The following is a 24087-nucleotide window of genomic DNA, read 5'->3' as shown; positions in this document are numbered from 1 at the left end:
AATACAACATTAAAAATAATCCAGTAAAAGCTATAGTTTTGGGTCAATCATTTCATGACAGATTTAAATGTTCTGTTTAATAAATGTTAAAGTACAATACAAAAGTACTACAATGACCAAATTTTGTTGACACACTTAGACATCAACAATGATAACAGCCAAAAACTAAATTTAAGTTTATTCTGTTTATTCTCTTTGACAAGCATAACACTGCCGATCTCCCACAACACAAGCATGAACAATTATTTAAATAAAGTCATTAACAATGATCACATGATCTCAGTAGATCTCAATTTTCATCGTCACAATAGAAACACACTTTAGAACACATGAGTCAAGAGCCCAACTAAAGCAAACATTCATCACAATAACGTTTTTTTGTTGACAATTCAATATTTTCTCAACATTATTTACAGATTCAATGTAATAAACATTCACAAATCAACCATTTTTTAAGTTGACTCAATTAGTTGCTTACTATCAGGAATCAGATGGTGAATATGGAGAAGGATTATCTGCAGTAATTAGCTGATGCACAGTTTGGTGCAGCCTATAGAAAGTGAAAGTATCAGAGGAGAGTCTGCAGTATAAAAGCCCAACACATCATTGTTTGCTGTCCAGTAAGACCTTCAACATCCTCAGGGTGAGATCTGCATCTCTCACACATAAGAAATCAGAAACACCAGACGCCCAAATTACTTTTTGGACAATCTTGAGGCTAATCCCAGGTGAGCCAAATGTATATTATACAGGGTTTCAAGTTTATTTTAAAGTAATTGGAGCAAAGTAAATACAAAATTAAATTTGGTTTGTGAAATGTTTGCAAATAAAAAAAAATTAAATGAAAATGATGCTTTTATTACATTTTCACACTTGCTGAAGTGGCAGAAAAACTTGCCATCTGGCAAAATGTTATTAATATTAATAAAAAAATCTTGTTGTTCATACTCTCCTTTGCTGACTCCATATTTAATCCTTCTAGTAGCATGGCCTTGTGAACTAACAGTACTGTTTAGCATGTTGACAAAATGTTTAAATGCTCTCCTATGTAAGTCTGGATAAAAGCGTCTGCTCAATGAATAAATGTAAATGTAAATTAATTAAGCAAAAATATATTTTTAAAAATATAAATTCAAAAGATATTTCTGTCGTTGTATGATTTAGAAGGAAATAAAGAAATGGGAGGATCAGGGTCAAAGCCCTTAGAACCTGCAGCACCAACATATAACCTGCATGAGAAGATCTATAAGTAACATATGTGGCAGGGTAAGAGACACGACGGACACAAGACGGCAGGTATAACAAACCCCGCTCGCAAGGGAATTTATTGTAACACACAGTCAAATAGTCCAAACAGTGGAACCCCGGGGTGCTCTTGATGAAAGTCTGTGTCCGTGCTCGTGCAATCTGGTTCCTGGTTTATGCATAAAAACCACATGCACTCACCACTCTGGGGCTGTTTCCTAGCCATACATAATGACCATTTAGCTTTCTTATGAGCACCTAGCAGATTCAATGATGTTTGATATGATTGTTCTTCTTCTAGAATTTGATTAACCATGGAGGAACTTTACATGGAAGTAAAGAATAAACTTAAATGCTTGGGTCATTGTTGCCATGCATATAGAAATATTGGCAGATTTAAAGGACTGATGTAATGATATTTCAAGCAAATATATTATCTATTTAAAGTGCTTTCTGTTGGAGTGTTACCTTATGATCACTATTAAATAAACATTGCCTTTTTCCTCCTCCCCACCCCATACTGTATTTAATATATAGTGCTTCAGAAAAAATAGAAAAGAAATCTGTATTTTTTGTCAATCTCATGTCATTCTAAACCTGCATGTATGCCTGACTCTTTAAAGAAGACTCAATATTTGTGTGTCTTGTCCTGACACAGTCAGAAATCAGAACTGAAAAAGCATCTAGAAGAATTCAGTCTGAGTAATCCAGATGTGAAGCACATCAAGATTCTGGTTGCTGGACCAATAGGAGCAGGAAAGTCCAGCTTCATCAACTCTGTCAATAATGTCTTTCAAGGACAGATCACCTCTGATGCGCCAGCTAGTTCATCTTCTGGCGATGGTAGAAGTTTCACTACTACAGTAGGTATTTCTCATCTAATTGTGGCATTACATATAGCCACTTTGAAAACTAAGCAAATGTAATGTAAAATCTTAGTATGTTCAATCATGCATGTGAACTTTTCTAAACCACCTAGACATGTCCTAGAAACCACCTAGAACAAATTCTCAAAACTTATAGTAATGCTTTTCTAATTTTTGAATGTATTTGTCAATATCTGAAGTGAACTGGTAGCAATGTCAATCTTATGGATACATATACTGTATACAGTACTGATAATATGTATTGTTTGATTATTCTATAAGTCACGTAATACTTATTCATCTGCTTTTGTTCTTGGTTTATATCATAAAGGATATTTCATCAGCCGTGGAAAAATCCTGTTACTCTTTGTTGATATAACGGGCCTAGAACCTGATACAGTGGCCGGGTCACAACCAGAGGACATCATCAAGGCTGTATATGGCCATGTGAAGGACGGATATAAAGTAATGAACAAAAGGAATTATACATTTTATCATGACCCGATTTGTATTCATACAACACAGCTGAAGTTTTACACGTTTTGTCTTTATTTTCCAAATTTAGTTTGATGAGTCAAAGCCACTCTCTCATGAGGATCAACATTATACCAGTGACCCCAGTCTCTCTGACCAGGCTTTCTGTCTGGTTTACGTCATACCTGCTAATACAGTCGACATGACAGATGACAAACTCATTGACAAGTTGAAGATTGTCCGTCACAGAATCAGTGAAGATGGTAAAACTGAACTGGCACAAATGTCTATACAAATGTTCTATACACAAGTCCCTTTGGATAAAAGCGTCTGCCAAATGCCTATTTTTTTTAGCTTGTGTTAAATCATAACTAGTAATGAACTGCTGTAAATGCTTAAACTATTTTTGAGTTAATATAAACATATGTTGCCATTTTTGTGCTGAAGAAACTGTCATAAATGTCACAAAGTAAAATAAAACATTATTAAAAAAAATAGCAGCTGTATTATTACTGCTCCCTGGGAAACTTGATTCTGATTGGTTACTTGCAACACTATACGGTCATTTATTTGAATGAATAAATTGTCTGAGCTTGTAGCCGTCTGGACATTGCTCCACAGTGCACTTCGGGCAACCTGTGATGAAATCCCTATCTTGGTTCTATCCTGATCCAGCTACTCTCTCTCCATCCCACCGCAGCCTCAGGTGACTTGTTGGTTATTATTGTGAAACCACCTTAATAAATACTCTTGACAGTGCTTTGTCAATATAGCTCCTAACAGAATGTGTCTTCTTGACCACTAAACCTCTCAAAGCAACTCTTTATTTTTATCACAATTTGACAGCCGTCCTAAAAAAGTAAACTACTTCACCTTAACTTAACACTGATGCATTAAAAACGACATATATCACCTTCCAAAGGGCACTTTGGAGTGAAAACCACCATATTAAAGAATTGTTCCCCACCAAAGTGCTCATAACTGGCTACTCCAATGGGCCCTTCAGAATGATGTACCTCACCCCCATGATTCTTTGCTTGGCAATAGCACCCCGTTATAGGCACAGAATGATGATGCAGAAAGAAACTCCAAAAAACTGTTATTTTGTCTCCGACACACTTCAAAGCTCTCAATCCAACAAAAATAAGAGATATAATCCTCTGAGGGTTTTATAAATGAGCCTTTTGGAATATAGGCCGTGTTATGATTTACATGAAGTCAGTGGTTATCACAACATTGTAAGGGAAATATTACAAGGACAGGGTTTATGAGGACTATGACTATTACATCAGTGTTTAGGCAGAATAAAATTGTCTGTACCATTTCAATTTACTATTTAGAACTTTATCTAGTAAGTTGTAATTTATAAAAACAACTTAAAAATAAAATGTATAACCTGTAAAATGTTGCCCTCGCTTGTTTATGTTTTTGAGTTGGTAGTGGAATATATTTTAAATCATAGCTTGAATTTTCATTGTACCCTATTTTTCAATGTCCCATTTATTAAGGTTTACTGATAAATGTAAAGCTTTCTTTTTATGAACTATAAGTTGCTTTGGACTCCCAAATCCATGATTGCTTCTCTTTTTTTGATGTGTAGATCACAGGACACCACCTCAGATGAGGAAAAGTCACTTTGCCATTGGTCTTCAGGGACATAATGGGCTCAGAACCTGATGCATTGGCTGGGGCTCAAACAGAAGACATCGTCAACGCTGCACACTTCTATACATTTTTTGGTGTTGAAACATTTTGAAACTTTATCAATCCACAATTATTGTGATCAGTTTTTGCAGGCTCTTGGCTCTTCTGTTTAAATGTTAAGGTAGGTTTATGGCCATCGTAACTTAATAAATCATCGTAAAAGTTAATGTTTCGTGCATTCATTTTTTTTTAGCAGCGATACACTGTAAAACTTAATTTACAAAACATATCTACTTGTTGAGCCGCAAGGCGAAGCTCTCGATTTAACGGTCATTCTACGTTCCTACTACCTATGGTCATGAGCTGTGGGTCATGACCAAAAGGACAAGATCCCGGATACAGGCGGCCGAAATGAGCTTTCTCCGCAGGGTGGCTGGGCGATTATAAGTTACAACTTACTAGATAAAGTTCTAAATAGTAATTCAAAATTAGTAATTCAATTACAGAGAATTTATTTAGGTGGTTTCACAATGATTACATCTGTATAAGTCACGTGAGGGTGTGATCGGTGGAGAGAGACTAGATGGGTACATTTTTTACTTTTTTCCTCAATACTTGGATATCTTTCTAGAGAATCTCTGTTGCTAGATTTGATCAGTTTCGGTCCTAACTGATCCAACAGGTACTGTAACATATAAACGACGATGAATTACGATAACTCAAACTGTTTTTTTTACTGACATTAGTGATCTTATGCTTCTAAGTTTGCTTACACCTTTCAATTACAAATGTACAGCTACAGTCATTTTTCGATCTACTTCCAGAAGTCATCAGATGTTCACCAACAGTATCTTCTTTTAAATCCAGATTGAAAACACACTTGTTTAGTTGTGCATTCACAACCTGAGCACTGTGCTGGTTTACATCAACTGCCCTCCTATTGCTAATTTCTTATTCTTTTTATATACTGTACACTCTAACATTTTTTATCAATTGTATTGCTGTTTTATTGTTTCTTAAAATCTACAGTTGTATTTGTGATCTTAAATCATTTCCATTTTAATGATACGTCTTATTTCTCTTTTTCAATCAATTTATGTAAAGCACTTTGAGTTGACCTTGTGTATGAAATGTGCTATATGAATAAACTTGCCTTGCCTAGCAGTCAGGATCATCAAACTATAGCCCTTCTGTTCATTTAAGTGTATATTCATCCATTTTTTCTTATGTAATGTCTACTTTATACTTAAATTTATTTATTCAGTAGAGCAACTCTTATATTAATAATGCAGTGTAGCGTCACTAAGCTCCTCTTCTCATTGTGATTTAAAAGGCTTGTTCGACTTGATGAGTTGCGGCAAGATCCGACAGCCGGATGATGTCAAAGTACCACGAGAGCGATTCGAAATCAAACTTTTGATGTGTTCGAAGCACTCTCATGGTACTTTGATGTCATCCGCCTGTCTGATCTTGCCGTATCGCATCAAGTCGTTCAAAATTATAAACAACCCTTTGAGTATCCGTCTCTAAATTCCAAGAAGCACGTGTGTATAGTACTAGAGTATTTAACTCAGGGGTGCCCAAACTCAGTCCTCTAGGCCGGTGTCCTCCAGAGTTTCACTTCAACCCTAATCAAACAAATCAAACACACCTGCATGCAGCTATCCTTATTGAATCTATGTTAGGACTTTTACACTTTTTTCTCAATATTTGCTTCTCTCTCTCCCCAAAGCCAGAACATGGATTTTTCACTGTAAATAGCAGTTACACTATAACAAGATTAAGGGATTTTTATGCTCCTTTGTTTGCTTAAAGCTTTCAATTACAAATGTACAGCAACATTTCCATTTTAAATATTATTTAAAATGTTCAGTCTGTCGAGAAGAGACACTAAACAGGCATATTTATTACTAATCATTTTCAATCTTGTTTCCCTCTCAAACGGCTTTTGCTTCCCCATTCCATACTGTCAGAAAAAAAATTCAAAAAATGCAAGGGTGCTGCCCCAGCTCGGGAACATTTTTTACTTTTTTCCTCAGTACTTGGATATCTTTCTAGAGAATCTCTGTTGCTAGATTTAATTAATTTCGGTCCTAACTGATCCAACTCGTACTGTAACATGTTAATCACGATAAATCACGATAACCCAGATTTTTTTTACTGATATTAGTGATGTTATGCTCCTCTGTTTGCTTATAGCTTTCAAATACAAACGTAGATTTCCATTTTTAATCTTAATTAAAATGTTCACTCTAATGTCGCAAAGAGACACTAAACAGGCATAGGTCAAGGTAAGGTGTTTGCTTCAGTTGAGCTCTCGACTCTTAGTATTAGACCACCTCTTAGAGGTGTGCATTTATAAAGAAAGAGAAGTTTTTAAGTAGAGATGGTGGAGAATACTTTTATTGCGAATTTGTACTAAAGATGAAAACATTTATAAAATAAATCTTCAATCTGTTCTTTCATGACTGATTTGACAAATCTGAACAATGGTGACGAGCCCCAATTAAAACAGATCAATTGCAATGCATGTTGGGAGTCATGAACGAGTGTTGTACTAAATTCCTGCCCAGCATACATTAGAGCATAAAGTTTTATTTTGTCAATTTTCACCATTGTTGAGCTTCTTATACTGTTTCCTCGTGTTTGATTTGTTTAAGGAATGTTTTCCTGTATACTTATAATAGTCTGATCCCTCCCAACGGCATTAATCAATATGAAGTATCACAAAAATTTGAAACATTCATAATACATGTCTCTCATGAGCAATATTTTTTTCTACAAACAAACATAATCTCACGATAAGAACAACCACATGCAGCTGATTCTCATGGACCTCAATTCTTATTGCCTCAATATATATCAGAAGTTGACAGAGAAACAAAAGAGTCAAGAACCCACGTCAAGAAAACATGGTCGAATCAACAGTTTTTAACAGTACGAGTTGGATCAGTTAGGACCGAAACTAATTAAATCTAGCAACAGAGATTCTCTAGAAAGATATCCGACTATTGAGGAAAAAAGTAAAAGATGTACCCATGCTGTCACCAGATTAAATCAAAATTAAAAACACACTTGTTTAGCTGTGCATTCACAACCTGAGCACTGCGCTGGTTTACATCAATTGCACTTTTATTTCCAATTTATTTTTATTTTGCTATTATTCATTTTATATATATATATATATATATATATATAGATATACACTCACATTTTTAATCAATTTGTTTCTTAAAATCTGAAGTATTTGTGATTTTAAATCATTTTCATTTTAAAGATACGTCTTATTTCTTTTTGTCAATCATTTTATGTAAAGCACTTTGAATTGCCCTTGTGTATGAAATGTGCTAAATAAATAAACTTGCCTTGCCTTGCCTAGTTTGGTGAAGCCTATAGAAAGTGAAAGTATCACAGCAGAGTATAAAAGACAGCATGAGTTTGTTAGAGACTAGATCTGTATCACTCACAAAACAGCAATCACAAACATCAGGGGCTAAATCTGCAGCTCAGACCGAGACTTAACCCAGGTGAGCAAATTCTTATTAAATTATTAAATATTTTAAAGTGCTTCAATTTCATTTATGAATATGTTGAGTGATGTTGATCATTAGATATAAGAAGAGACAATGGCAGGAGCAGAATCAGTCCAGCCAGTTCCAGAGATAAATCCCCCGCCCCCACGAGGTAAGTTAAGTTTTAATCATATTTTTTGCTTGGCCACTGTTATTTTTTCTTCTCATGATTTGTCCTTTTAACAGTCCCTTTAATTATTTTTTAAATTCATAAAAAGTTTATCTTTACATTTTATATTAACATTGTGTTTACATTTACATTTATGCATTTGGCAGACGCTTTTATCCAAAGCAACTTAGATTGCTTTATCCTATACATTTTACATAGGTATTTGCAATCCCTTGGGATCAAACCCACAACCTTGCGTTGTTAGCGCAATGCTCTTACCAGTGAGCTACAGGAAAGCTCAGTGGTACATGATTGTATAAATCATGAATTAATAGTGAAATGTAAACCATGCTCTTTCTATCTGTATACACCAACAGAATATGATCAACCATGGAGGAGTACACCCTGGGGGTAAGTGAAAAAAAAAAATCTATTTGTTTTATAACCCTGATTGAACACAAATACTCTATGTAGTCTGCGGTGTATTGCATTGCTTTTTAAGAATGGCTTCTTCTAAAAACAGAAAAAGAGAAGATTTGAGGAAAGAGCTGAGAGGGTTCCAGTTGAGCAATCCCAATATTAAACATGTCAGGATCTTGTTAGCTAGCGAAGGCGGAGCAGGAAAGTTGAGCTTCATCAATTCAATCAATAGTGCATTCCAAGGAAGAATCACCAGGGATGCCCTTGTTGATGAAACATCTGGAACAAAAACAGTAAGTATATGAAATTACAGTACTAGTCTTTAAAGCTGGTTAATGGTTTACAAGCTAAATATGGCCTTTATAATACAAAACAAATTACAACACAATGTTTATATACATAAAACTTTTTATGACATTTTGAAGACAAAGTTTAATTCAACCACTGTCCAATTTTGAGAGATAATTTCCCAAAAATGCTAAACTCTAAGTGACCCAGCCAGCTGTAGTGAACTCAATGAGGAACAATATTGATCAAACACTATTCTTCATCAAATATGTTAGAATTATCATGAGCTTTGATCACAATTATAAGTTATATATTCTCCACCACCCTTTGTAAGGGAAACATACTAATCTAATCTAACATACACATACACACATACAGTTTAGCATTGGAAGACAGTTGAAGTTGAAGCAGAGAGAAGAACGGAGCATGGATTATGGCAGTATATGATATTCAGAATATCAATAGCATGAACTAAACATCAGTTTCTTCTTGTAAAGCACCTTTGTTAAAAGGATTAATGATGCCCTATGCATCCATTAATAAGACTAAGCTTGATACTTGCACGTCTTGCCCATCAAAAGAAAGAAAGTGTCCTGCTGATGCAGTTTATTAAGGCTCCAGGGGATCTTGGCTGAAAGTGATCATAGAGAACCAGTTTTATGCAGAGGATCTGTATCTGGAAAGATGCGGGCCCCAGCCTGGCACTAACTTATGGGTTAAAGGTGAAGTCTTCTTCTAGTCCATCCTTTGGAGATGCAGAACGCAAGGAGAGAAAGAACAAACCCCCACCAACTACAAACCTGAAGTAAAACTCCTAATAACCTCTCCCACCCACACAAACACACAGAGACTCTTCTCGTGGTCTCTTTTAAACTGTAAGGATGTCACATCCAACCATCGTGACTGGTCCAATCAGGAGATGGCAACTTTGGAGGGAAAGTTATTTGTCTTAGTCTCTCAGACGGTGTTTTGCATGTGAAAGCTGATTGGATGTTCACTAAGAAGACTTCTAAGAGTTTGATAAAACTAATATGAAAGGAGTTCCCAAAACACAACAAACATCAACATTAAAGACATACAAATGTAGCTCATAGACACCAAACATGATCTAAATATCATCTTGGTTAAATGAGTTACTACAAATCTAATAATTCCAGTAGTTAAACACACATTCATGGATACTTTGGATTAATGTTTAAACAGACATAACAACAAGAACATTAATAAACGGAAATGTTATAAATGAATATGTACATTTCCATATAAATGCATTTAGGATTGTATGTCTGTCCCCAAAGTGAGTAAAGAGAGTTCAGCTCCCTACATTCCATTCGGTCGTGAATCTTGATGAGTTGCTATGGTCACCAGAGATCTTGTCCTGCCTTTGGTGTGAGTTGCAGATTGGGGATAGACCCCCAAGCGACTAGCTTGCTGGTGGGGTGAGGGGTGTTGTTGTAATATTTTAGAAATTTAATTAGTTATGAGTGTTTGATCGGTCTCAGGTACTACACAGCCAAACCCAGCAAATATGTATTATGTCTCACAGTTTTGATCTGCTATTTCTTTTTCAAATCACAGTACTATATCAGAGGTAAAGAGCATACAGATGTTCTGCCATTCGTCTTCAATGACTTTATGGGACTAGAGGATGGAGAATCACATTGTGCACATATAGAGGACGTTGTCAAAGCTCTTCGGGGCCTCCTTACAGAAGGATGCAAAGTAGGGACGTGTTTTCCTATACATTACATATACTTAAATGAACATGTCAACTGTTCTCATTTCATATCTTTCATTTGGATTTCCCTCTTTTACCCTTCAAATTCAGTTAAATCCAACTCCTGTTTCTGCTGAAGATACGGCCTACAGAAGTGATCCAGCTCCTCAAGATCAGACATATTGCCTGGTGTACATAATAGCAGCTGAAAAAGTATCTTTCATGAATCCGGATCACATTAAAAAGATGAAGAGTATTAGGAAGAGTGCCAGTGGACTGGGTGAGTCAAATTGAAATTGGATATAAATAACCTTTACTATGAAAATATTAGTCTTTACAAGTTTTATCTTATTCCAAAATAATCACAGGAAAATGAACTGAAATTACTTAAAGAAATATCAAACCTTTTACAAAATATTTAATGCCTCATCAGTCTAGTCCAAACATGTATCACACTGAGTACTAATTTAAATGTATGTTTGAATTTGACAGATATTCCTCAAGTGATCATCATGACAAGGGTGGATGAAGCATGTCCGCTGGTCAACAAAACATTAAGGAAAATCTACACCAGCAAGAAGATCAAGGAGAAGGTAATTATTCTGTTCCATACAAACACAGTCTTCATGCATGTCTGTAAAACTGTTTGTTTGTTTGTGTTTAAGATGCAGGAATGCAGTAACGTCCTAGGTGTCCCTATGAACCACATCTTTCCTGTAAAGAACTACCATGAGGAAATTGACACAGATAATGACAATGATGTCTTGATTCTGACGGCGTTTACACAGATTGTACAAACAGCAAATGATAAATTGGTCCGCTCGTTAAGTTGTGATGTAAAGAATAGAGTTTCTGGGTCCAAGCGTTTACTTGTTATTAAGACTACCACCACTACCAGTATAACCATTTATGAGCAACATTTATTAGTGTCGAGAGGTGAAAAGATAGAATGAGTCTTACTTTCTTTCGCAAAAAATGCCACCAAGATGCACAACATGTCTCTCAAAGAGGCATAAATGTTCCAGCAAAGTTAAACAAAATCTATTACAAAAGTGAAAATGAAATTAAATGAATTGTTGAATACAGCAGCATATTTATATCTCCGCACAATGTATCAAATATTTCTAGCAGAATTAAACCAGTCCCACATTTGTGTGTTGGTTTGTGAATTTAATGACCAGTCAGCAGGGTTAAAAATAGTCATCCATGAAGACAAGTTTGTTGAAGTCTTTATTAATGTGTAAAACAGCAAAAAAAGTATTGTTTATGTAGTAAAAATATGGAGTTTTGAATGCATTCTATTAATAGACACTATAAATCATGATTATATCAAGGGTAATAACTCTGTAACAAGTGCCCTTTGTCTTGCATTTCCATATTTATAGTGTGTTCAAGCTTTTAAACTTCTGTTTTTCTTTGTTCATATGTTTTAAATTCACAATTGATCTTTTCTCAAGATATTAAATTATCAAAACTATTCTGAAAATTGTAACCTTCCCAAGCACCACTCTTAGATGGCTATTGCAATGGTTTCTTTTGTTTTATATCTAAATACAGAACTGAATAAATGTAAATAGATTTAAAAGGGAAAAAAAAATATCACAATGACTTCATTTGTTAAGGAATCTTTGTGCATTAAAGATCAGTATCAAAAGGTAAAGAAACATGTTTTTATTTTGTGCAAAGTTGACATAAATGACATGAAAATGGTCATACATCCACACCCTGCTAATGACAAAATATTATGATACCTTAAGGAATCTTAGACTTACATAACTTAAACTTTGACTCTCAAACATTTAATAATAAAAGGAGAAAACAACTCAAGAGTTTAATCATTAACAATACATTATATCTTGAAGATAAATAAATATGTTGGCAGTAAACGGCCCTCTTGATACGTTTAAATATATAAAAACCATGACAATTAAACATGCAATAAGTGACAAATCACACCTCCAAAGTGCACCATTATATCGAATACACACTTTTAGTAATACACTTTTTAAACATTATTCAAAGATCTTAAATGCTCATGCTGACCTAATGTTCAGTCCTGCTGTGATCTGTTGAATTTCATACCATATTTTGCTACACAATTAAATCAAATGTTACATCAAAGCTTGTGTTGTATTCAGAAGGTTCTAGTAATCAGTAACTGATAATCTGAATACATGGCAATTTTGATATTTTACCAGCAATTTTTATTACTCAAAAATTCCTCAAAAATCTTGTACTTGAGTAAAAGTAAGATAGTTGATTTTTTGTGTCCTTAAGTATTAAAGGTAAAATGCTGTATGCTTTCAAAGTATATTTGAATAGCGGATACAAATAAAAATTCAATCAATTATTGTTGTTTGGTTAAGTAGCACTCATCTCGTTGCTTGATTCACATTTACCATCTGGATTGTGTGCTTACTTTGAAATAACTCTATAATGTGGTATTACATTTATATTGAGAAATGTTTGCATGCAAAAATAAACTTATGCTAAAGGAGAGTTTTGAATCACACAGAAATGTAAGCTTTCGCGCAAATTCTATCAGGAAGACTCCTCACATCATAATGAATTACTGGTTAGCCTATCATCCCTCAGCACGTAGTATAAAAGGAAGGGACTTATCCTCTCTTTTGTTCGCAGAAACTAACGCATGAGTGAAACATCACATTCTTTTTTTAAATGCACACGTGTTCTCACAGAAACACTACTGTGAGCACTTAAAGAGGAGCGAGTATAAAATTTATAAGAGCCAATAAAGCAACCACTGAACATAGTAATGCTGATTGATGAAATGTCAAACAAAAATTCTACACAATTTGAAGGTACAAAAGTGATATTGATTAATTGCCAATAATATTGACACATCCACACATTTTAACATTGATGGAATGGTTTCTTGCTGTACGGCAGCTGGAAAAGGTTGTTTGTGATGCTGGGACACAAAACAATAAAACCACATTTGTTGCTTGATCCTGAGGAATGATATCCTGCCCTGTTCTCAGGGGTTGTTGAACCACCTCTTCTTATCACACCCCTCCCCTTTATTTCTTCAGGCCCAGATCACTCGGAAAATGCTATTTTCATTCTGTATATATCATTTATTAATAGTATGGAGTATTGATCATCATGTTTGGTATTGTTTTAAAGGTCACGGTGGGATGGGTAAATATTAAAACTTTTTAACTCTAAGACATAACCTGCAATCCTCTAAGCCTGTGACTTTCTCAGGGAATAATGCTTAGAGATAGATTGAGATGCTCTCTTCAGTCCCGAGAAAACAAACAAACCAAGTTTCTCACTGACCATTTGCTTTGTTACATCTGGGTATATAATGTGCATTGGCATAAGACTTAAAGGTTCTGTGTGTAAGTTTCAGAGGCCACCATTGGCGATGTAAGAAATTCCAATCTACGTCTCACAGGCGAAAAACAGACTGAAGCTACGGACACAGGACAGAGATGTCGTCGTCTGAGACATCATAGAGTAACCTTTGCAAGTCAAGTGACGAGTCTTATTTACAAAGAAAAATAAATAAAATTTGCTTAATTCATAATCTAATCGTTATGGTGAAAAATAGACAAACTTATTGGTCCAGCAGAAAGCTGGCAACTTCTGCGTCGCTTAGCAAACCCTTTTCCTGCTTCAGTGCCCTCCGTGGAAAAGCCACGCTGATGTTTATTCAGGTTTTCTGCCGTTTTTTGTCTGGACTTCGCCTTGCTGCATCGTATTTTCTCTTTTTTGACGACAAAGATTGACGCTCTGTCGGCTCTTTTGCAGAGTGTGTGTGGTCCGCCATTAGCGCAAATTTCACTTCTTACTTCAACAAAAAAACGCTTCTATTTCTAATAAAAAACTGGACAAGTATATTTTGTAATTGTTCTTCCTCTTCTTCTGCTAATCCTTCTATGTAGTGGCTTTGCAAGCTGCCGCCTTAACACAGCCGAAGAAGAAGAACATAGTCCCGTGCATACTTCGTTTTACGAAACACGCTCAGTTTGTCCGTGTAGTGCTACTATAGAAACATGGCTGGGCAATTTGATAAATTACATGTAAGGGTGTGCCCGCGGTGAATATACATAAATGGCTCATTGTAAGGTAATATAAACATTTCGGTTAATTTTGTAAGGTATTTGTTCACCACTCACAACATAGTTTTGTATTATATATTACATTTTGGTAAATAAATCCTTCAAAATGCTACACACTGTACCTTTAAGGCAGCGTTCCTGTAGCTCAGTGGTAAGAACATTGGGTTGTGGGTTCAATTCCAGGGGAAGGCAAATACCTATGTAAAATGTATAGGATAAAGCAATGTAAGTCACGTCTACCAAATGCGTAAATGAAAATGTAAAGTAAATGTAAATGTTCTGTAACCAGATCTTCCCACTCTGCAACTGTGTGTCTCAATTTTGCCAGGTTTGATTAACTTTGTGCTTTTATTTTTATACTATGTTGATAATCTTTGCTTATAAAGAAATGTCTTTCTATGCACATTCTATGATTTTAATTGATGTTGTACCTGACGGGCATAATAAATTGTTATCATTGATTTATTATGAAATCTTCAGAGTGTTATTACCGGTAGATTGAAAGGAGCCTATTTTGTTACCTCAAAATCGATATGTCAGGAATGGATGGACTAGTTTATACTAGGATTCATATTATAAGTGGGGCATCACATGTTACAGATTTCCACCTGTATCAACTGGCTCAGCAAGTTGCATGATCGTGACTAAAATAACTATTGTTATGTTTCTGAGCAATCATGTAGCGGCCAGACTTAATGATATTAGTTTACCCGGCAACCTCTGACTAAAGATCAAACTGACAGTTTTGTGTCCGTGAGATCCATGAACCCGGTCGGCGTGAGACTCTGTGCGACTACAGGTCCCAATCAAAAGAATAACTAGAAATAATAAATAATAAAGTATGACATTTACAGATAAATTAACTGTGATCAACGAATACATTTGAAACGTCATATCAGTTATTTAATATTATAAAGTCATTGTTTTCAAGTCACAAGTATATATATTTCAGATTTTCCTGGCCAATACAGGCATGCAGTGCTATAAGCAAAGTTTATTATAAAAAAGGTGAGAAAGAAATGGCGCTTTAAAGATTTCTTTGTTTTGTTAATCACAAATATATTTGATGTTAGAAACTGAGATTTCTGGGGCACCACTGACAAAAATTATTGTATGATTTGTATAATAAGCACAAAATAAAATATCATTGAAGGATTTAGGAGAACAAATCATTCTGAGGCACCTTTGACAACCATTTTAATGTAAATGTCCCCCCAGAATTGTAAGTTGTTAACATTCTTCCAATTATCTTTCTTTGGCCCAATCCCATTGTGCAACTTTTCGTGTGCACGCGGAAAGCGGGACAGGTCACGTTTTTGTGTTCATCAGAACTAAATACATTACATACATATACAAACAAAATTGTCATTTTTAGGTGAACTATCCCTTTAGCGTTAACAAATCGATCATTTTTACTTTTGATTCAATGTTTTCCATCTGCTCTCTTGTTACCTGGTTTAGTAATCATGTTCAGGTATTTTTGGTAAAGAAAGGAAGGGGATTTTGCAGAACTGCAGCTCTTGAGGACCGAACTTGCCCACCCCTGTGTCAGAGGATGTGTGTCAGATGATCTTAGCAGGAAGCATATGTAAAGAATGTGTAATTTATCTAATGGGATATGAGGACATCTACTGGTAGTATGGTGTTATGTCAGCTAATGTTCAAGCAGGGATGTTTTGATTCTGGAAGCTACAGTAAATTAGCCTGTAAACATGACCTGAGGGCTGTTGCATAAAAACAAGATTACGAATTAAGGCTTATTTTGAAAGTCAGACTTATTGTCGGTCGATTCAATTTCATAAAGCTACCTCAAAATAGTTCAAACTCAGTTACTATTGCAATTTCAAAAGGACATTATCACAACAATGTTCTTTATGATGTATGAATTGTCCATACATTTTGATTAAAAAGTCAAATGCCCAACTAAAGTAAACAATGATCACAATAATAGTTTGTTAAAATTTCAATGACCTTTCATGACCTGCAGAGTGCATGATTGTTCGAAACAATTAAGTAATATTAAGACCAAAGACAACCAAATCACTTTCAGTTTCTGATTCCTGTTTGCAGGCAGATCTTGAAAATACTGTCTTCCCTTTTTGTTTATTCTACAGAGAGTTTTTTTACTAAAGTAAAAATGTATAAATAAATTGTGCAATAGTGAATAGTTTTAGGTAAATATAACATTAAAAATGCATATAGATATCAACAGATTGATTACACATTTTAAAGTTGACAACATTGTGCTTTTAATGTGGACACGTTTTACACATAATCAAAAACACGTCCAAAAATATTAGTAGTATCAGTAGTGCTTTGCATTAGGAAAAGATTTTAAACGAATTGCTCTGCAAAAACAAGGTTTTACTACAACTTCAAGCTGTAAAACATTAAAAATAATCCAGTAAAAGCTATAGTTCTGGGTCAATCCTTTCATGACTGATGTAAATGTTCTGGTTAATAAATGTTAAAGTACAATACAAAAGAACTACAATTAGAACATTTTGTTGACACACTTAGACATCAACAATGATAACAACCAAAAACGAAATTCAAGTTTATTCTGTTTATTCTCTTTGACAAGCACAACACTCCCACAATCTCACACAACACAAGCATGAACAATTATTTAAATAAAGTCATTTACAATGATCACATGATCCAAGTAGATCTAAATTTTCATCGTAAGAATTAATTAAGAGTTTGGTTCCAAAATGAGATGACCATGTTTAAAAAAAAATTATACTCCTGTTTTTTTTATTGAGCATTTAAAATAATTTCAATCAAACTGCAGTTATTTTGTTTGATTTTAGCCATAATGACAAAAAAATACAGCTAAATAACACAATAAAACTCAACAAACACCTGTTAACATAATAAGTCTGCAGTATAAAAGCCCAGCACATCATTGTTTGCTGTCCAGTAAGACCTTCAACATCCTCAGGCTGAGATCTGCATCTCTCACACATAAGAAATCAGAAACACCAGACGCCCAAATTACATCTTGGACAATATTGAGACTAAACCCAGGTGAGCCAAATGTATATTATACAGCGCTTCAAGTTTATTTTAAAGTAATTGGTGCAAAGTAAATACCAATTTAAATTTGGTTTGTGAAATGTTTGCAAATAAATTATTAAATTAAATGAAAATGATGCTTTTATTACATAAATGTAATAATGTAAATGTGAATTAATCAAGCAAAAATACGTTTTTAATAATATAAATTCAAAAGATATTTCTGCTGTTGTATGATATAGAAGGAAATAAAGAAATGAGAGGAACAGAATCAAAGCCCGTAGAACCTGCAGCACCAAATAACCCATATGAGAAGATCTATGAGTAACATAATGACCATTAATATTTCTTAATAGCACCTAACAGATTAAATGATGTTTGATATGATTCGCATTGTTGCCATGCATATAAAAATATTGCCAGATCTAAAGTAATGATATTTCAAGCAAATATATTATCTATTTAAAGTGCTTTCTGTTGGAGTGTTACCTTATGATCACTATTAAATAAACATTGCCTTTTTCCTGTATCCCCCACCCCATACTGTATTTAATGTACAGTACTTCAGAAAAAAAGAAACAAAATCTGTCATTATTTTTCAATCTCATGTCATTCTAAACCTGCATGTATACCTGACTCTTTATCTGTGCAACCCAAGGGAAGACTGAATATTTTTGTCTCTTGTCCTGACACAGTCAGAAATCAGAACTGAAAAAGCATCTAGAAGAATTCAGTCTGAGTAATCCAGATGTGAAGCACATCAAGATTCTGGTTGCTGGACCAATAGGAGCAGGAAAGTCCAGCTTCATCAACTCTGTCAATAATGTCTTTCAAGGACGGATCACTGCTGACGCGCCAGCTAATTCATCTTCTGGCCATGATGGAAGTTTCACTACCACAGTAGGTATTTCTCATCTAATTGTGGCATTACATATAACCACTTTTAAAACTAAACAAATGTAATGTTAAATCTTAGTATGTTCAATCATGCATGTGAACTTTTCTGAATAACCTAGACATGTTCTAGTGTTATAAACTGTGTCTGTGACTCATTGTAGGGATTCCTCAAGTGATTGTTATGACCAAAGTGGATGAAGCATGTCCACTGGTGAAAGAAGATCTACAGAAGATGTACTACAGCAAGAAGATCAAAGAAAAGGTAAATCATCTATCTATATTTTAAATCTATCAATCTATATTAATATCTGAGATTAAGACTATTGATTATTTCTAATTATCTTTATTAATTATTTGATTTCTGGATTTGTTCTCTTTCGTTCTAGATGCAGATATGCCATGACAAACTGGGTGTGCCGATGTGCAACATCTTCCCAGTGAAGAACTATCATGATGAGATCGACACTGATGATGATGTTGATGTTCTGATTCTGAAAGCTCTGGATCAGATCGTTCGGCTTGCTGATGATAGATTGTTTAATAGCAGTGATACGCTGTAAAATTGACTCTACAAGTCATTTCTAGACACAAATGTCTATGTTCTATGCACAAGTTCCTTTGGATAAAAGCGTCTGCCAAATGCATGATGTTTTTTAACTTGTGTTAAATCTTAACTAGTAATGAACTGCTGTATCTCATGAAAAAAAAATTGGTTAAACTATTTTTGAGTAAATGTAAACATAAGATACTGACATAAATGTCACAAAGAACAATAAAACATTATTAATAAAAAAAAAACATATCAGCTATTTTTTACTGCTCCATAGTAAGCTTGATTCTGATTGGTTACTTGCAACACTATAAGGTCATTTATTTGAAAGAATAAATTGTTGGAGCTTGTAGCCGTATGGACATTGCTCCACAGTGCACTTCGGGCAAGCGGTGTTCAAGTTCAAGTTCAAGTTGAGCTTTATTGTCATTCCACTACATGTGTGGACATATAGCGACGTCTTGTGGTGCCATCCCATAAAGGTAAAAAATCTCTCTCGCGCACCTTCTCCGGATCTGTTCCACCTATGTGGAATGATCTGCCCGCTGCTACAAGATCTGCAGATTCTGTAGCCATCTTTAAGAAACGCCTGAAAACACATCTCTTCCGCCAACATCTGACTGATCTGTTCTGACTCTTTTCTTCTCCACTCTTTTCTTCTCTACTCTTTTTCTTCTCTTCTCTACTCAACTAAAAAAAAAAAAAAAAAATGTATGAATGAGTGAATGGTTACGTATACTGTGTTAGGCTATATGAGACTAGTCTTCATTTTAATTGCACTTATGCTTTTGTTGTACTTATGCTGTCCTAATTGCTTCCATTACCTACCCCACTTGTAAGTCGCTTTGGATAAAAGCGTCTGCTAAATGACTAAATGTAAATGTAAATGTAAATAGCGGGACGAGATGTCGTGCCTCACAGGACCACAGTGCTACATAAATACAGATATACAACACGAAGTAAAACAGTATAAACCTATACACAACTAGCCTACTGTCAGCTTTGACTATACATATGCTATATATAAAAGTGGTTACCTATACATAAACTAACAAATAAAAATAAAATATAAAATACAAAATATAAAATTGAAATCCTTCTCTTGGTCCTATCCTGATCCAGCTAAATACAAAATATAAAATTGAAATCCTTCTCTTGGTCCTATCCTGATCCAGCTACTCTCTCTTCACCCCATCACATCCTCAGGTCACTTATACAGATGTAATCATTGTGAAACCACTTAAATAAAACCTCTTGACAGTGCTTTGCCAATATAGCTGCTAACAGAATGTGTTTTCTTGACCAATGAACCTCTCAAAGCAGCTTCTTTTTTTAATCACAATTTGACAGCCGTCCTAAAAAAGTAAACTACTTCACCTTAACTAAACATCTGACTGATCTGTTCTAACTCTATTTTCTTCTCTCCTCTTAAAAAAAATAAAATAAAAGGAATGAATGGTTCTGTATAGTGTGTTAGGTTATATGAGACCAGTACTGTTTTTTTTGATTGCACTTATGCTTTTGTTGTACTTATGCTGTCCAAATTGCTTCCATTGCCGCACCTGTAAGTCGCTTTGGATAAAAGCGTCAGCTAAATGACTAAATGTAAATGTAAATGTAAACACCGGTGCATTAAAAACGACAAATATCACCCTCCAAAGGGGACTTTCAAGTGAAAACCACCATATTAAAGGGTCGTTCCCCACCAAACTGCTCATAACTGGCTACTTCAAAGAGCCCTTCAGAATGATGTACCTTTCTCACCCCATGATTCTTTGCATGGCAATATAACCCCCTTATGGGCACAGAATGATGATGGAGAAAGAAACTTCAAAAAACTGTCGTTTGGTCTCCTACACCCTTCAAAGCTCTCAATCCAAAAGAAATAAGAGATATAATCCTCTGAAGGTCTTATAAATGAGCCTTACAGCCGTGTTATGATTTACCTGCTGTCAGTGGTTATTCACTAAATTGTCTGGGTTCATTAGAGTTAAACAAGGACAGGGTTTATGAGGACTATGACAATTACATCAGTGTTTAGGTAGAATTGAATTGTCTGTACAATTTCAATTTACTATTTAGAACTTTATCTAGTAAGTTTTAACTTATAAAAACAACTTCAAATGTATAACCTGTAAAATGTTGCCATCGCTTGTTTATGTTTTTGAGTTGGTTAGTGGAATATATTTTTAGTAATAGCTTAAATTTTCATTGTACCCTATTTTTCAATGTCCCTGTAGTGCAGTATAGGCGGGACGAGACCGTGAGTCGAGGCAGGTGAGTGAGTGATAATGAGCGTCAGCTGTACGTGCACCGGTGGGGGCGCACAAACGAAATCGTCCTGTAAATCCGCAGGATCTAGAAGAAAAGTAGGAATTTTACCGAATTACGTCAGATCATTCAGAATGGCGTCTTGCGAGCAGCTGCTCGACAAGGAAACGTAGGAGATTTTGTGTCGTTGCTACTAAAAAAAGGGCTAAAAAGGAGATGGAATGTCTCTCCCACTTCATGCCAAAAAACGTTGAGATGTAGAATACATCGCTCTTGTGAAGCAGATAGGTTTGAAGGACTGGGAAATGCATTTCGAACTATTTTTTGTTTTTTCATTTAATTTTTTTAGCAGCGGTACACTGTAAAACTTCATTTACAAAACATATCTACTTGTGTTAAATCTTGACTAGTGATGCACTGTTGTAACTCATGAAATTAAAATTGATTAAACTATTTTTGTGTTCATGTAAAAACATATGTTGCCATATTTTCCTCTGAAGATACTGACATAAAAGTCACAAAGTACAATGAAACAAATTAAAAATAAACACAGCTGTTTATTTTACTGCCTTTGCTTAGCTGGCAGCATGAACAACAAACACAGTATAAAAATGTACATCTTACATCTACAAGACTTGATCTTAAATTGACATGTTGACAGAATATCTAGTATCATATTTTGTATTTATAAATGATTATCCAGGCTTGATGTGACAGATTATATTTACACTTTGATCTACCGAGCAGCAATACTTTGTCAAAATGTGTTTAAATGAAAATTGTTCATCATGTTGTCTTTTTTGGCAAGGCACCGGGGGTGGATGAGATCCGCCCTGAGTACCTTAAGTCTCTGGATGTTGTGGGGCTGTCTTGGCTGACACGCCTCTGCAGCATCGCGTGGCGGTCGGGGACAGTGCCCTTGGACTGGCAGACCGGGGTGGTGGTCCCTCTTTTTAAGAAGGGGGCCCGGAGGGTGTGCTCCAACTATCGGGGGATCACACTTCTCAGCCTCCCCGGGAAAGTCTATGCCAGGGTACTGGAGAGGAGAATCCGGCCGATAGTAGAACCTCAGATTCAGGAGGAACAGTGTGGTTTCCGTCCCGGTCGTGGAACACTGGACCAGCTCTATACCCTCTCCAGGGTGCTGGAGGGTTCATGGGAGTTTGCCCAACCAATCCACATGTGTTTTGTGGATTTGGAGAAGGCATTCGACTGTGTCCCTCGCGGCATCTTGTGGAGGGTGCTCCGGGAGTATGGGATTCGGGACCCTTTGCTAATGGCCATCCGGTCCCTGTACGACCGGAGTAGGAGCTTGGTTCGCATTGCCGGCAGTAAGTCAGGCTTGTTCCCGGTGCATGTTGGACTCCGGCAGGGCTGCCCTTTGTCGCCGGTTCTGTTCATAATTTTTATGGACAGAATTTCTAGGCGCAGCCAGGGGCCGGAGGGTGTCGGGTTTGGGGACCACACGATTTCATCTCTGCTCTTTGCGGATGATGTCATCGTGCTGGCCCCATCAGACCAGGACCTTCAGCATGCACTGGGACGGTTTGCAGCCGAGTGTGAAGCGGCTGGGATGAGAATCAGCACCTCCAAATCTGAGGCCATGGTTCTCAGTCGGAAAAGGGTGGCTTGCTCACTTCAGGTAGGTGGAGAGTTCCTGCCTCAAATGGAGGAGTTCAAGTATCTGGGGGTCTTGTTCACGAGTGAGGGAAGGATGGAACGGGAGATTGACAGACGGATCGGGGCAGCTTCTGCAGTAATGCAGACGCTGTACCGGTCTGTCGTGGTGAAGAAGGAGCTGAGCCGCAAGGTGAAGCTCTCGATTTACCTGTCAATCTACGTTCCTACTCTCACCTATGGTCATGAGCTGTGGGTCATGACCGAAAGGACAAGATCGCGGATACAAGCGGCCGAAATGAGCTTTCTCCGCAGGGTGGCCGGGCGATCCCTTAGAGATAGGGTGAGAAGCTCGGTCACTCGGGAGGAGCTCAGAGTAGATCCGCTGCTCCTCCACATCGAGAGGGGCCAGCTGAGGTGGCTCGGGCATCTTTTCCGGATGCCCCCTGGACGCCTTCCCGGGAAGGTGTTCCGGGCATGTCCCACCGGGAGAAGACCCCGGGGAAGACCTAGGACACGCTGGAGGGACTATGTCTCCCGGCTGGCCTAGGAAGGCCTCGGTGTCCCCCCGGAAGAGCTGGAGGAAGTGTCTAGGGAGAGGGAAGTCTGGGCATCCCTGCTTAGACTGCTGCCCCCGCGACCCGGCCCCGGATAAGCGGAAGAAGATGGATGGATGGATGGATGTTGTCTTTTCAGTATACACTGTAAAAAATGCCTGTGAAGTTTACGGTAAAATTCTGTGGGTTTCAAGTCATTTCTATACACAAATGTACAATATAATGCATTGTAAGTCGCTTTGGATAAAAGCATCTGTCAAATGCATATTTCCTTTAACTTGTGTTAAATCTTGACTAGAGATGAACTGCTGTAAATATATTAAAATTGCTTAAACTATTTTTGAGTTATAATATGTTGCCATTTCTGTGCTGGAGATACTGACATACAGTAAATGTCACAAAGTACACAAAAACAATATAAAAAATAGCAGCTGTTTTTTTTACTGCTCCCTGGATAACTTGATTCTGATTGGTTACTTGTAACACTATAAGTTCATTTATTTGAATGAATTAATTGTCGGAGCTTGTAGTCGTATGGACATTGCTCCAGAGTGCACTTTGGGCAAACTGTGATGAAATCCTTCTCTTGGTCCTATCCTGATCCAGCTACTCTCTCTCCTCCCCATCACAATTAGTGTAATTAGTGTGAAACCACCTTAATAAATACTCTTGACAGTGCTATGCCTGTTATTTGACTAGGTGCTAAAAGAATGTGTTTTCTTGACCACTTAAAGCAGCATCTTATTTGTATGAC

The 24087-nt window shown here is 36.2% G+C and overlaps 1 protein-coding gene and 1 long non-coding RNA gene across 2 annotated transcripts; both read left to right on the top strand.

Moving 5' to 3' along the window:
* Nucleotides 1-632: 632 nt before the first annotated feature.
* On the top strand, nt 633-2097 carry LOC130411397 (uncharacterized). Its single transcript, XR_008905068.1, has 3 exons — nt 633-728; nt 1165-1266; nt 1904-2097. It is a non-coding gene; the product is annotated as an uncharacterized LOC130411397 (long non-coding RNA).
* Nucleotides 2098-7693: 5596 nt separating this feature from the next.
* LOC130411375 (interferon-induced protein 44-like) lies at nt 7694-11888 on the top strand. The gene is made up of 8 exons (XM_056735971.1): nt 7694-7756; nt 7841-7913; nt 8288-8321; nt 8434-8623; nt 10197-10340; nt 10447-10615; nt 10828-10928; nt 11001-11888. Exons 2-8 carry the CDS (start codon nt 7856-7858, stop codon nt 11286-11288), a joined length of 984 nt encoding a protein of 327 aa, XP_056591949.1. The 5' UTR covers nt 7694-7756; nt 7841-7855; the 3' UTR covers nt 11289-11888.
* The last annotated feature ends 12199 nt before the right edge of the window (nt 11889-24087 follow it).

The sequence above is a fragment of the Triplophysa dalaica genome, chromosome 2 (genome assembly GCF_015846415.1).
Source record: "Triplophysa dalaica isolate WHDGS20190420 chromosome 2, ASM1584641v1, whole genome shotgun sequence".
NCBI lineage: Eukaryota > Metazoa > Chordata > Actinopteri > Cypriniformes > Nemacheilidae > Triplophysa > Triplophysa dalaica.
This window is presented reverse-complemented; position numbering and strand designations above follow the sequence as displayed.

What these genes read in the sequence shown, in the direction of transcription:
- LOC130411375 (XM_056735971.1), top strand. Translation starts at nt 7,856, where the DNA reads ATGGCAGGAGCAGAATCAGTCCAGCCAGTTCCAGAGATAAATCCCCCG. An exon ending in AAACATCTGGAACAAAAACA is followed by an intron (nt 8,624 to 10,196) that starts GTAAGTATATGA and finishes TTCAAATCACAG; the next exon opens with TACTATATCAGAGGTAAAGA. An exon ending in TCCTTACAGAAGGATGCAAA is followed by an intron (nt 10,341 to 10,446) that starts GTAGGGACGTGT and finishes CTTCAAATTCAG; the next exon opens with TTAAATCCAACTCCTGTTTC.